The sequence below is a fragment of the Podarcis cretensis genome, assembly GCF_951804945.1.
Source record: "Podarcis cretensis genome assembly, chromosome: 8".
In the NCBI taxonomy this organism is placed as follows: Eukaryota; Metazoa; Chordata; class Lepidosauria; order Squamata; family Lacertidae; genus Podarcis; species Podarcis cretensis.
Window position 1 is genome coordinate 59688169 of NC_137177.1, and position 14285 is coordinate 59702453.

General features: G+C 43.5%; 1 protein-coding gene across 1 annotated transcript in view; it reads left to right on the forward strand.

Moving 5' to 3' along the window:
* Positions 1–1319: 1319 nt before the first annotated feature.
* The window catches only part of ZNF423 (zinc finger protein 423), a 311689-nt gene continuing 298723 nt past the window's right edge, over positions 1320–14285 (forward strand). The window contains exon 1 of the mRNA XM_079988711.1: positions 1320–1416. Coding sequence (XP_079844837.1) covers positions 1401–1416 — 16 coding nt within the window. The 5' untranslated portion in view covers positions 1320–1400. The remainder of the gene's footprint in view (positions 1417–14285) is intronic.

The window sequence follows — 14285 nt, forward strand, 5'->3', positions numbered from 1 at the left end:
ACACACAGCACCTAGCACCTGTCATTTTTGCACCATCTTCTCCCCCTTCAGATAAAACTCAATGGGTCATATTTGGATTGAGACTTTCAAAGGTTACTCAGATAAATAATACATTTCACAATGTTTTCCTTAAAAACCCTCGAACAGACTCCAAAGATAATCAGTTGGCAAGGAATTTAACAGAAAGACATCTTCCTGCCCACTTTGTGGTCTCAAAAGATTTTTCTATCCAGAGCTAACGGAGGAAAACCTCTTATGCCGAGTGTGTGTGTGGAAATACAGAAACGGTTCTGTGCAGAAACTGTGCTACTTCTTTTAGAAGAACAGTTTTAGTATCTTTTTCAGGTCTAGCGCTTGTTCACGCATTGCAGTTAATGGGAGCACTTATCTGGGATGAAAAGCAGACTGGAGGTCTTGAAGCAAGCAGAGCTTCTTAACACACAGGGCTCCAGAGCAGATGAGGAGGCTATCTGCAAATCTGCATGGTGGCAGCTGCTGTGCATATGATTCCTAGTGCACAGATTATAGCTGCTATCAAATACTTACCCGAGGTACAACTTTTCAAAAAAAGTTTGTTTTTCCCGAAACAATATATGAACCGAAACACAATCCTCCTAAATTCGCACTTCTCTGAAATTTGCAATACAGTACTCTAGCCAAGTAATGTGTACAAAAACAGATATACAAGGGTAACATGTGCTTAGAAATACATTAGGAATACGGGTGGCATTTGAGTCTAAACCACTGAGCCTTTGGGGCTTGCTGATCAGAAGGTTGGCAGTTCGAATCCCTGCAACGGAGTGAGCTGCCATTGATCTGTCCCAGCTCCTGCCAACCTAGCAAAAGCATGCCAGTGCAAGTAGATAAATAGGTACCGCTGCTGCAGGAAGGTAAATGGCATTTCTGTGCTCTCTGGCTTTTGTTCTGTTGCACCAGAAGCAGTCTAATCATGCTACCCACATGACCCGGAAAGCTGTCTGTGGACAAACGCCAGCTCCCTTGGCCTGAAAGTGAGATGAGCACCACAACCCCATAGTTGCTTTGACTGGACTTAACCATCCAGGGGTCCTTTACCTTTACTTTTAAGAAATGCATTATAGTTGTAGAAAAAAACGATATGAAATGCATTAGTGAACAGTGCCTGCAAAACTGAGTATATGTTAGGAGAAATCTGCTAATGAGTTTTCATGAGAGCTTTAAAATAAATAAATCGCAAACTGATGTGGAAATGTGGAGAACTAAATTTAAGATTAGGGAAAAATAAGAAAAGAAGAGAGAGCAAAACTGACAAACTCCCTCATCTCCACTCACAGGTGTGGGCTTTTTCACAAATTGCACAGCAATGTGTCTGGATTTTCCACCAAGCCTGCCTTTCACCAGTTGACTGGAGATGTCAGACGATGGCCCTGAAAAGAGGTGAGTTTCCACATTCAAATGACTTACTCTGAAGTAGTTCCACAGGAGTCGGGGGAACTAACAGCTTGAAGATGATGCCATAGGGGTTGCTTTCACCTGTTGGTTCCTTTTTGCTATGAAGGGTTCAGAGCTTCTGTCCAGCAAAAAACTGGAAATTTGGCTAAATAAGATGTGATTATGGAGATGTTTGTTGCGATTTCTCGTCTTTTTATGTAAAAAGCAAGTGTGTGGGAGAGAAAGAGAGAGAGCATGAGAACCTACTTGAGGTGAAGGGCAAGATGGTGCCTCTTACCACCACTGTAGGAACACAGGTCACATCCACACCAAACACACACATTTGAAGCATATAGCCTCCACCCCCAATCCTGGGAGCTTGCAGCTTACCTTCTCACAGAGCTACAGTTCCCAGTTGCAGAATCAGAGGCAGAAGCTGAACCAGGAGAGTAGAAGGCCAAGACAGTGGCGGCGCTTCATGCTCTGGCACTGGGGGGCGGAGAGCAGGCAGGGGCGGGGCTGGCATGCATCCTGGGGGCATGGCATTCAGCGCAGGTGGGGGGCAGCCATGATGGCACCCCACCTGGATCTCCCGCACTCCTCTTCCTCCGCCAGTAGGTCAAGAGGCAGAGATGATTCAAGCTGCTGAAGAGTCACGATTGTCTCCTGTTCCTGCTGCAACAAGCTCTCCTCTATCCTTGTCACCCAGCACTATAAGAGGCATGAAAAGGGCAGATGAGAGGTTGGCTGCACACAGGCGTAGTCTCTGATTGCTTGGGGAAAGCCCTGGAGAGGAGGGGATTTAGTTGGCTGTGAAGAGGTGGGGACTTTCAGTCTCGGTAACTGATTTTCATGGAGTACAACTACTGGGAATGAGCTCATTAGGTCTGACACTCATCCAAGTCTGTGGTTTTGCTGATAAAGAGTTAACTCCAACTTTGAACTGTGTGATTACAGGCTGGCGTACACCTGTGACAATAGTTTAACATGTACCCTTCCCAAGCAGTGCCATAATCTCCTTCCACTGCTTTTTACTCATGGTCCCCCTTTTGGTCCAGGCTCCTCTCCCATAAATACTTGCAGGCACCCACTGCTTTTTACAAAATTTAAAGTGGGGGCAGAGAGATGCAATCATGGATCTCCTCCATCATTTGTCCACTTATGGGAATCTGGGACTAGCCAGCCGTCATGGAAATATTCTTCGGCTCCTATTGAATGAAAACCTATTCTAAAATAAAGGCTGCAGGCCATTTAGACTAATTCCTCTGAATGGGTTCAAATATATCCACCTTGCATTAAATGTGTGTGGAGCTTTTCCACGAGACAAAGAACATAAGAGACCAAATGTTCTCACGCAGATGCCACCCACTCCAAACTACAGGTTTGCCGAACTTACTGCCGTTTAGAAAAGCATGTGTGTAACTGTAAATATCTTAACATTGAGAAAAGAGAAAGAAAGAAAATAGCCGCTTCTAAAATACCGGTTTTACAATTGCCTTGTGCCTCACTGTGCACCTGAGGAGTATATTAATCGGTGGCAGCTCGCAGTATGACTTGTCTTATTGCTTAATTATATAGGGAAAGGACACATGGAAAAGAGGTGTGAGTGGAAACTGTTAATTTTGCAGAACAGTACTTGATTCATGTTTCTGTTTCCCTGTTCCCTGCTCAGTTGGGAAGCAGGTGGTGGCATAGGCATGATCGCCACACACACACACACACACACACACACACACACAGCTACCTTGTGTCTGCCTTGGCTTGCTGGCCCAGTTCCCTCTAAAGCTCAGTGTACTCTCCTTAAACGAAGTCTGTCTCCCTGAAGGGTGGTAAAAGCAGCTCCACACATTGCATTTTTTCAAAGTACCTGTTCAGCACTAGCCCAAGATGTTTTCCTGACTGGGGCACCTCTGCTACCATCCATGGGTAGGGGAAAAAGTCATTTCAATATGCATTTGAAGGCAAGCCTACCTAATTCACACTTTCCAAAGCAATGTGTGAACCGAAACACAGTCACCTTTCAAATGCCACACTTTTCCTAATTTTGCAATGCAAATCTCCAACATGTGCAAAAATGCTTGTGTTGGGGGAGAATATGTGCATTAAAATGTACGTCAGTGAACATAATATGCAAAAATGCATTATACAAGGGGGAAATTGGTTTGTAAAAATGTGTGTATTATACAAAATTGCATAGAAAACTGTATGTTAGGAGAAATTCTCACAAAAATGCAAATTGTGGTGGAGATAGTGTGTGTGTGTGTGTGTGTGTGTGTGTGTGTGTGTAACAGAGAGATACACCAAAGTGGCTAGATTCCCCTAGTCCAATACCACATGCAGAAGCCAACCTGACTGATGGTCAGACCTCACTGATTCTGTATATGGACAGCTTCTGTATGTGGAGTGAAGGGTGCCATTTTGGCCTTTGCTTGAGGCAGCAAAATGGTTTGGGCTGGCCCTGGCCATTTGGGGAGAGGGAGAAGGAAGGTGAGTCAATTGTGAAAGCAGTTTGTCTCTTCTAATGTGAAACAGGCACATTTCTTCCCTACAATGCCCACCCCAAAATTTGTTCAAACGGGAAAAAGCAGCCAAACGCCAGTACCTACATGATTTCTCTTAGGATTTGTGCATTCTCTTCAGGGCATTTTTGTTTCCTGATACATCCACTTGCTTGCTTCTTACTCACATACTTCTCTGTTTCGATTGAAATGTAGGGTGCTAATGATCTGTTTATGCGAAGTGTCCAGAGGCTTTAAGCGTGGATGCTGCAGAGACCGAGAGGGCATCCAGTTGAGTCTTTTGCCTGGGCTTTGCGATGTACTTCTCTTGCCTTTGCACGTTCTGATCTCATGTTTATTTTGACTAAGCCTTTGTGCTTCCCATTTGAGATATTTTACTGTCCTTAAAGAGCAATGCTGTTCTGCAGCTCTTGGTGTGATGACATTTGCCTATCAACCCAATAACTGCGGGTGGCACTGTGGTCTAAACCACTGAGCCTCTTGGGCTTGCCAATCAGAAGGTCGATGGTTCGAATCCCCACAGTGGGGTGAGCTCCCGTTGCTCGGTCCCAGCTCCTGCCAACCTAGCAGTTCGAAAGCACGCCAAAAAGTGCAAGTAAATAAATAGGTACCGCTCTGGTGGGAAGGTAAACGACGTTTCCGTGCACTGCTCTGGTTTCAGAGCCAGTGTGGTGTAGTGGTTAAGAGTGGTAGATTTGTAATCTGCGGAACCGGGTTCGCGTCCCCGCTCCTCCACATGCAGCTGCTGGGTGACCTTGGGCTAGTCACACTTCTTTGAAGTCTCTCAGCCCCACTCACCTCACAGAGTGTTTGTTGTGGGGGAGGAAGGAGAATGTTAGCCGCTTTGAAACTCCTTTGGGTAGTGATAAAGTTGGATATCAAATCCAAACTCTTCTTCTTCTTTCGGTTTTCCGCTGCGCCAAGTCATGCTGGCCACATGACCTGGAAAAACTGTTTGCGGACAAACGCCGGCTCCCTTGGCCTGTAAAGCGAGATGAGCGCCACAACTCCAGTTTGTGACTGGACTTAAATGTCAGGGGTCCTTTACCTTTAGGGAACATTGTTCCTAATTCTTTGCACACATGAAAACACAAAACACCTGAAAGTAATCCTAGTGCTGGGTCACAGAAGACTAGGTTTGGTTCTTCCAACTCAGTATACAGTCATTCACAACATTTAAATTATTGTGTTAAAACTGGACAAGTGCAAGATCTTTACTATTCATCACCCACCTCGTTTTGGATCCTAAGCTGGCATTCAGGTTTTTCCACACTACTATTTATGTCTCCATATCTGCTTGCAACAGGCACACAATGCTGTTGCAACAATGGTGTCAGATGTTCATGCTTTCGTGGTAGTGCACTGGTTAGGGATAGGCAAATCTGTTGATTTCGGTGTCTCTCGGTTTCTCATCTTTCCAGCTTACATTCAGTTCATCACATTTCCACAACAGTCTGCAATATATATTTTTTAACTCTCATGGAAATTAGACATCTTAGTATAAACTTCTCCTAATGCTCTTTCAAGCAATTTCCCCTAATGACCCAAGTGAATGAGGGTCAGTGGAGCCACTGGAGGGATGGAGAGCATGGCAAAGAGAATTATTATTAAGCACATTTGTATCACACTCATTCTACAACGCAGGGAATCTGTAGCTCTCCAGATGAAGGGACTCAAAGCCCATCAACCCCAGCCAGAATGGACAATGGTCAGGAACGATGGGAGTTGGTGTCAGCAATGTCTGGAGAGCATCAGCTTCCCCGGCCCTGGTTCAGTGAGCTCATAGTGTAAATCATAAGGTTGCCAGACCCCACCCCACCAGGCTGACCTGAAGTCTCCATGCCCTATCTTAATTTTCAACTAGTGACATATTTGCTCATGTGTTAGACTTTTTATTTGACATGCTCATAGCAACTGCAGTCCACCCCCTGTGACATCACCAGGTCTCACCTTGGAGCCTTGAAATCCCCTGGGATGCTCCTGACTTGACACCTCTAGTGAATCAGGCTTACCGTACTTTAATCTCCAGAGAACTGCTGCAGAAGTAGCCAACCTGATGTCTTCCAGGTACCATCTCTCATCATTCCTGACCATTGACCATGCTAGCTGGGAATGACGGGAGTTGTAGTCCAAAACATCTGGAGGGCATCGCATTGGCCAGCTCTAGTTCAAGAGGTGTGGGTCAGGTAAATTTTCATTTAAGAAGCTGCAAAAACCAGATCCCTCAAGCATCTCTCTGTACGGTGCCTGTGCAAACAGAATATCCTTGTGACCACTCTGGGTTCACCTTCACTCTTAGCTGTTTTCTCACAGTGGCTTTCTGGGAGAATTGATTGCTGACCCAGACTGGTGGTGGTTTCCAAAAGAACAGTCATTGGCTGCACTTGCCAGCATCACGGCTGGTCTAATTCACGCCAATATTCCACAACGCTGAACTAGAATGTAAAGTCTCCATACTGCCTGACCCCCTCAACCCTTTTCTTGTACAGATAAGCAGAATCATGGCACTTACAGTCACAGTGAATCTCTCACTAGGAGCCATGCACTCTGTTAACACGCTCTCTTTAGGACAGAATGTGTAAAGTGATTAATTGGCACAATTAGCTGATTAATGGCTTGATCATGTTTTAAAAATAGTCTTTATTAATTGAGGTTGGCCATCTGGGCTCTTCTGCTACGAGATGCAGGGACCCAAGTAGCACCTCTGATGCCTGCTTTTGTACATGCACACATATGTGCACTCCTTCCCACCCTCCCACCAACACACTTACACACACACTAGGGATGTGTGAATCTGTTTTAATTTATGTTCAGTTATCCACATTTACACATCACTTTGCTATTACTTTACTTTTAAAAAAAGTAAATTTGAAAATTCACCAGCATTTTGGGGGCAAATTTGTCCCGAAGCACACATTTTTGACTAATATAAACATTTTTGCAAATATTTATATCCCCCCTAATCAAGTGCATTTCTGCAGGTTCCCCCCCCCCCCACTGAGCTGTGCATTTCTATGCACGTGTTAGCTGAGCATTTGCATTCTTGATCACATTGCTTGGCTGAAGAACTGCACTGCAAAATTTGGAGGTGTGCAAAAATTCAGAGAAAGGCTGTAGTTCAGTTTGTGTATTGCTTCAAAAAGTGAAATGAGGTAGGTTTACCTTTCTATGCCAACTGAACCAAATTTCTCCCCCCTCTCTAACACCCACACACTTGTATTGCCTTTCCCCTGCTGGGGGGCCAGCCTTACAACCTACATTAGGGTATGCACCAATCGGATGCTTTTTGGGTGGCGAGAGCGCAGTGCAGGTCACATGATTTGCCCAGGAGTGCATCCCGGAAGATGCGCATCCTGGTTTTTTATCTGAAAAAGTTGGATGGTATGCACTCTATAGTTCAGTGGGAACTAACTGGAACCTTATAATCATAGAATTATAGAGTTGGAAGGGACTGTGAGGGTCATCTAGTCCAACCCCCTGCAAGGCAGGAATCTTTTGCTGCATTCAGACTGCACATTGTTCAGTTTTCCCAACATTTCCTTAACTGATAAGTTCCACATTTTATGTGACACTTCTGGAATTCCAGCAGAATCTAGTGGAAGTTTAGTGCTCATTTATATGTTAATTGCTTCCAGGAAAAAATATATCCATTTCCCACCCTGTTAGCCCAGAAAGTCATGGGAGTTTGGTGGCTGCCACTTTCACTGATCACACTTTGGGACAAATTTTGGGGTGGTATTCTGGCATAAAGTTCTTTCCTGCCATTTTCATGGGTGAATCATGAAGGAACAGAAGTGCGCATGTGCAAAAGTGGTGGCGATGTGTCAGATGATGCCCACGGTTGTGTCAAACCACACCCACTGGTGTGAATGGCAGGGTAGTATGTTGATCCAAAAGCCACAGTTCCACAATGCAACAGGTAAAAAGGTAAAGGTAAAGGTACCCCTGCCCGTACGGGCCAGTCTTGAGAGACTCTGGGGTTGTGCGCCCATCTCACTTAAGAGGCCAGGGGCCAGTGCTGTCCGGAGACACTTCCAGGTCACGTGGCCAGCGTGACATCGCTGCTCTGGCGAGCCAGAGCTGCAACAGGTAACACTGTGTAAAAGAAAAGTTAGAACTTGGCACAGAACCTCTATCATTATAACCAGGGAAACCAATGTATTGATCCCCTTGTCTGAATGCACCCTTAGTCTTACCTATGTAGCAAGTCCTGGTGGCTATGCTGAATGGTTGACCTGTTATTCACAAATAAATACTGCTATTGAACTTTATCTGGCTGTGATGGAGGCAGCTGCTTCCTGCTATTAGGGCAGACCCACTTCAAGGCTTTCTCACAGTTGGGTCCCCTTCCCAAACCCACAGGATACTACAATCTGATTTATAGACACACTTTCCCCAGAGAGACTCACCAGGTGAAGAGCTATTTGATTTTCACAGGCTCTTAATTGTTCTTCTTTTTTAAAAGATTGCTGCCAGTTTCTATCTGCTGTTCTTGTTATGATACCTGCTTCATTGTTACTGTGTAAGCTGTCCTGAGGATATTTAAATTGAAGAGTAGTCCATAAATTAATAATAAAAAAATGATGAAAACACTGCAAGAAAGCAATCAAGCATTTCAAGGGGATGTGAAAGTTCCAACAGCACTTAATCTTTGTTGCTCCACTTTCTGCCAAGATAGTATTTTTTTTTTATTAAAACTCTCATAAATGAAGATATAAGATGCCTGAGAGACAACAAAATGGGTTGAAAACAAAACCCTTTTATTAAACTTGTACATGGACCTGCTCCTGTGCTACGAGATCCTAACCCTTAGATATTACAGCAAAGCCACAACTCAAAGCTCTGGGTCTACAACTGAATCATTAGACAGAGGTCTAAACATTAACCTCAGAAAACGGGCATGCCTTGTCTCTCTGGCTGATTGTCTTTTAGCATCACTGTGTGGTCTCACTACTTTTTTTTAATTATGTCATTGCTTGTCACCTCTCTCTCTCTCTCTCTCTTTTTGGGTGTGTGTATGTAAACAATACAACGTATTTTAAAAGGCCGTTTTAAACGATGGAGCAAATAACCACCATATCTCCCTCTAATGGTAAACATAGGTGGTATGTGCTGGGATGGAATCATGGAGAAATAAGAGGCAGGGGAGGTATTGTCATGCTCAGGCACAGCCTTTCCCATCCTTGGGTCCCCAGGTGTTGGACTACAACACACACACACACACACACACACACACACACACACAAAGGATCAGTGTTACATGATTCCAAACAGTGTTGGGAGGAATGCACGAAGTGGGGTTAAAAAGCTCCCTGCCTTCAGCTATAAAGCAAAAGTGCTGAAGTTCAAGAATGGCAGCCGCTCCTGATCCTGTGCCCTTCAGCACAACACAGCACAGCAGGTGAATATATCAAAAGGATAAGGAATTAAACTGAAGTTCTCCGAGAGCCCCGAAAGGCACTCCAAGTCTCCTGTTCCAAGCTGGCTGGAGACCTCTACGGGAGAACTCCTTTAGGGGCTGCAGATAATATCATTTTGTTGCAAGTTCCAACCCTTGCTGTATTTGTTTTCAGGGAACTTAAGCATGTTTAACTCTGTGGCCCAGTGCAGACATACTGTAGCCATGGCTAGGAGATTGGGAGTGTCCTGGAAGCATGAGCCCTCCTTCTTTCCCTTTCTTCTACCATTTCCAAGATAACCATGGTAAGCACTAGGCATACATCAGTGTTTCTGCCAACTGTAGTTAGTTCAAATCACAATTTTAAAGCCAGGGTTGCAATCTTTAGTTTGCTACTGGCCAACTTTGGTTTCCCTGCCTTCTGCCCTGCTAATTCCATCAGGCACCAGTTGCTGCTGAGCAAAAGATAAACAAAAGTGCCAGTGTGGATGTCTTGCTATCCATAACTAGGGCTGAAGCTGAGGGGAGGAGGAGATGCAAAGATGTGGGTTGGGAGGGGGACGCATTGCCTGAAGGGATGTTCCTGAACATCTCTGCTTAGAAGAAGCAGGCCGTATTATATCTCCCGAGACCTGCATTGGGCTGAGATTGTGGACTCCCCAATTGTTTATAAAAATATTTTATCAAGAGGTAAAGTTGTAATTAGACAGGAATGTTTTTGTTGGTGTGCTTGTGAAAATACGGTACTTTGGAAATGAAGACTGTTGTTGTTTTAAAAAACAACCATGAAGCTTTAAAAACTAATTAAGGGAATCCTAGATATTCAGAGGGACGTAGGTGGCACTGTGGTCTAAACCACTGAGCCTAGGGCTTGCAATCGGAAGGTTTGCAGTTCGAATCGCTGCAATGGGGTGAGCTCCTATTGCTTGGTCCCAGCTCCTGCCAACCTAGCAGTTCGAAAGCAAGTCAAAGTGCAAGTAGATAAATAGGTACCACTCTGGCAGGAAGGTAAATGGCGTTTCCGTATGCTGCTCTGGTTTCGCCAGAAGCAGCTTAGTCATGCTGGCCACATGACCCGGAAAAACTGTCTGTGGACAAACGTCGGCTTCCTCAGCCTGTAAAGCGAGATGAGCGCAGCAACCCCAGAGTTGTTCGCAACTGGACTTAACTGTCAGGGGTCCTTTTTTAAAAAAAAGTTGTAATTAGACAGGAATGTTTTTGTTGGTGTGCTTGTGAAAATACTTTGGGAATGAAGATTGTTGTTGTTGTTGTTTCAAAAAACAACCATGAAGCTCTTATTCAACTTTAAAAAATATCCTAGATATTCAGAAAGAATTATGGGTCCTTTAAGGTGTAACAGATTGTTAACAGCACAATCCTGTACATATACTGATGTGATATAGATATAGATGTATAGTATGTAAATTACTGAGAGATATTTTGTAACAGGTAACTAATACATCAAATAAATAATAATAAAATATGTGATGTATAGAGCCAGTGTAGTGATCAGCATGTTTGGCTACAACTGAAGGCACCTTGGTCCAAATCCTCACTCAGTCATGGGGCTTCCTTTGGGCCAGTCACCTCTCAGCTTCACTAACCTCACAGGGTTGTGAAGATAAAAATGAGGCAGGGGAGAACCATGTACGCCACCTGGAACTCCTTGCAGAAATGGCAGGATATAAAAGTAATAATGAATTCTAAAAAGTAAGTCCCATTGAGTTCAATGTGGCTTATTCCCAAGTAAGTGGATATAGGATTGCCCACTAAAACAGTGTTTCTAATCTTGTTTTACAAATGATCGAAGAAATATTTACCTGTTTTCTTGTTTCCACCACAAGATCATGTAATTTATCTCTGTGGGACGCAGGTTGTTGTGGTATGTGTGTGTGTTTAATGGTTTCAGGTTGTCCAGAATAACTAGCAAGCTAGGGAATGAATTTTCCTCTCAGTGTCTTTTAAGACAGAAAGTATTGATCAGGAAAAGAATGTTAACGTTTTTACTGTACCATAAAGCATTGGCACTAGAAGCCATAGGAAGAAGTTTGTTTTTTGTTTTTTCTTGGACAGGAGGTTAAAAAAGGAGGAGGAGGAAGTGGTAATGGCCTTTGTTAGCAGGGTTGCAAATTAAGAAAATTGTAAAGTGCTTGGAGACTCAGATCAAAGCAGCTATGAGGTTAGCTTGGAATCCCCCCTCCCCCGATTTGAATTATCGGTATAGAGAATGCAGGGCTTTCTGTAGAGTGGCACCTCTCTCTCTGCCTGTGGAGAATCATTACCAATGTAAGCCAATGGTGTGAGTCAAGTTAATACGGCAATTTGGGTTATATGCAACTAGTTTTCTGTCTCTAGAACTCTGATGGGAGGTTTCGGTAAATGGGACTGTGCAGTCTTTCTGGCATCAATTACTATTGTTCTTTGGTTGGTTTCTTACTCTGTAGTCCCCATATTTTTCAACAAGCAGGGCACAGAAGCAAACAATCATAAGATGAGAAACACACTAGACAAGAGTTTCAAAAAGCATGGGGAAAATGCAGAGAATACTTCACAAAACAGTGCCCTAAAATACATACATGGACTTGTTTAGATTAATGTTTGCAGGAGACTTTGTGGATATTTAAGTTATAATTAGAAAAATCTTAATAATTATTCATAAAGGAAACAGCTTATAAGAAGTAAACAAGGAGGCCAGATACAGGATAAAGGAAGTCTTTTATTTGGTTGTTTGTATTGTTGTATGGTATGTTCATGTTTAATGAGGGTGGATTTTTGTATTGGGGGTGGGGGGTTTATGTTAGGTTGTAAATAAAATTTCCAATAATTTTTTTTAAAAAGATGAGAAACAAAACAGTACACAGAGAATCAGGATACAGCAACAATCCACTGAAAAAGTTTGTGTGATTGCAGAGGCATGAATTAGCAACCGTGAATGACGTTCCATGGTTGTATTAACCAAGCTGAAAAATGGAATCCAGGTTGTATCAAAGTGAGCAGTTTTGGATTCATTCCTGGCAACTCTGCAGTATTGTGTGAGGCACTCATACAGTGAAAAATCCAAAACACTCTTCAGCCAGCCTGCTATAGAGGGGTCAGACTCCCAACTTCCAATGTCTAGTGACCTCAATCCATGGTGCCACCAGCAAGGAGAAAAAACAAATCTTTGTATCAGAGCCAGATAAGTCTCTATTTTTTTTTTATAATAATTTTTATTAATTTTCCAATTTTAAAACAAAGCAACAACAACAACATAAAAACATCAACAAATACAAACAAACACACAAATATAAATTCTTAACCTCATTTTCATAAACCTCCTTTCTCGGACTTCCCCATACCTCACCCTTTTTGCATCCTTATTTTAAAATTTTTCAGCAACCCTTTTTGCCAATTAAATTTAAACTTGTTATCTTTCTCAATTTCACCCTAAATCATCATACAATTTCAGCTGTAATTCTGCATCTTCCTTCCCCTTGACATTTTAGCACTCCTCAATTTTATAACAGTTCTTAAGATATACTTTAAACTTCTTCCAATCTTCCTCCACCGTCTCTTTCTCTTGGTCACGGATTCTGCCAGTCATTTCTGCCACAGATAAGTCTCTAAAGATAATCATGCAAGACCCAGTTCAAGGATTAATTTTTGACCAGTGATGGCCTCCATTTCCTAAACATTCACTCCCGAAAGAGCAGCATGATGGGAAACTCCCATCACATATGCAGGAAGGTTCCATTGGGATCACATCCCCTCTAGCAATTAGAGGAGAATGCCACACTGGGGTCCAGTTCCACCGCAGGAGTTTACAGAAGAGGCCTCCTGGATTCTATCTGAGATGCTTTTAGGGGGGTGGGTTGACTTCCTATACCACAATAGTGAGGTTCTCTTCCCAAGCTACCCGCAAGCCATTTGAGTCCCCCACAGATTTACATTTTATATATCTCTGAAGCTATCCCCCCAGCTGTTGTGCAGAGGGACTAATACATCTGCCAAAGAGCAAAGCCCCTCTCATTGATCAGCTGAAAATCAAATAAGCGGATTTGGAAAACCTGGAGCCAGTTGAAGCGAATGCCTTGGAGAGCTTCAGGCAGAGTCCTTTGGGCAATGGGATGGTCCCAGATCACAATATCACAAATGCCAAAGAGGCTCCCAACCTTCCATTCTTTGAATAAGAAGGTATATATCAGTATGCCAAAACCCAGAGTGACGCTGGATCAGGGTCAGTGGGGACATCCCCAGAGCTAGCTTTTAGCCCTGCCACATCAACCTTGTAATTTGCAAGAAAGGTTTGCTGTGCTTGTTAACAGCAGACCAAGTAGGGTGCAGAAAATGTAAGGACTCTAGTGAAGGCACTGAGGGGGGCAGTTCCAGCTCTACCCATGGGAGACTCCTCAATAATGCAGATTTTTAAAAATTGGAAGCACCATAGTGAAGCCCGAAGCTGAGAAGCCCAAGCCCCACTTTAGCTCTAGGTTCAAACAGTGTTATTTGCCACTCGTCTGTATTTCCCAGCAGTAGCAAAGTTGTTATTTGGAAAAGTCATCGTTAGGAACGCCTTCAAGGCATATGACTGAGTGGAGTGGGATTTCCCCGAAAATACTATTTAGACAAATTACATCTGGGGACAGGTTTATGCACTTGATCTACCAATTGCACCCACGCTTTCCAGCAATGATTTCAGGCAACAGCTTCAACTCCTTGGGCATCAGCCTTGCTAGATGCATCAAACAAGGGTGCCCTCTATTGCTTCTGCTCCTTGCTTTGATAATAAGGGGTGTTGGTTAAGATTGTCTGATCTCAGTGCACTGTGGAGGGGATAATGGATGTGAGGAGACTCAAACACAGATCCACCCCGTTTGAGGATGATATGCTATTAATGCTGTTTGATCCCCACATTGCCCTCACAGACCTGAATGGGTCTTTGGAGCAGTTCCATAGTGTGGCAGACTTGGAAATTAATT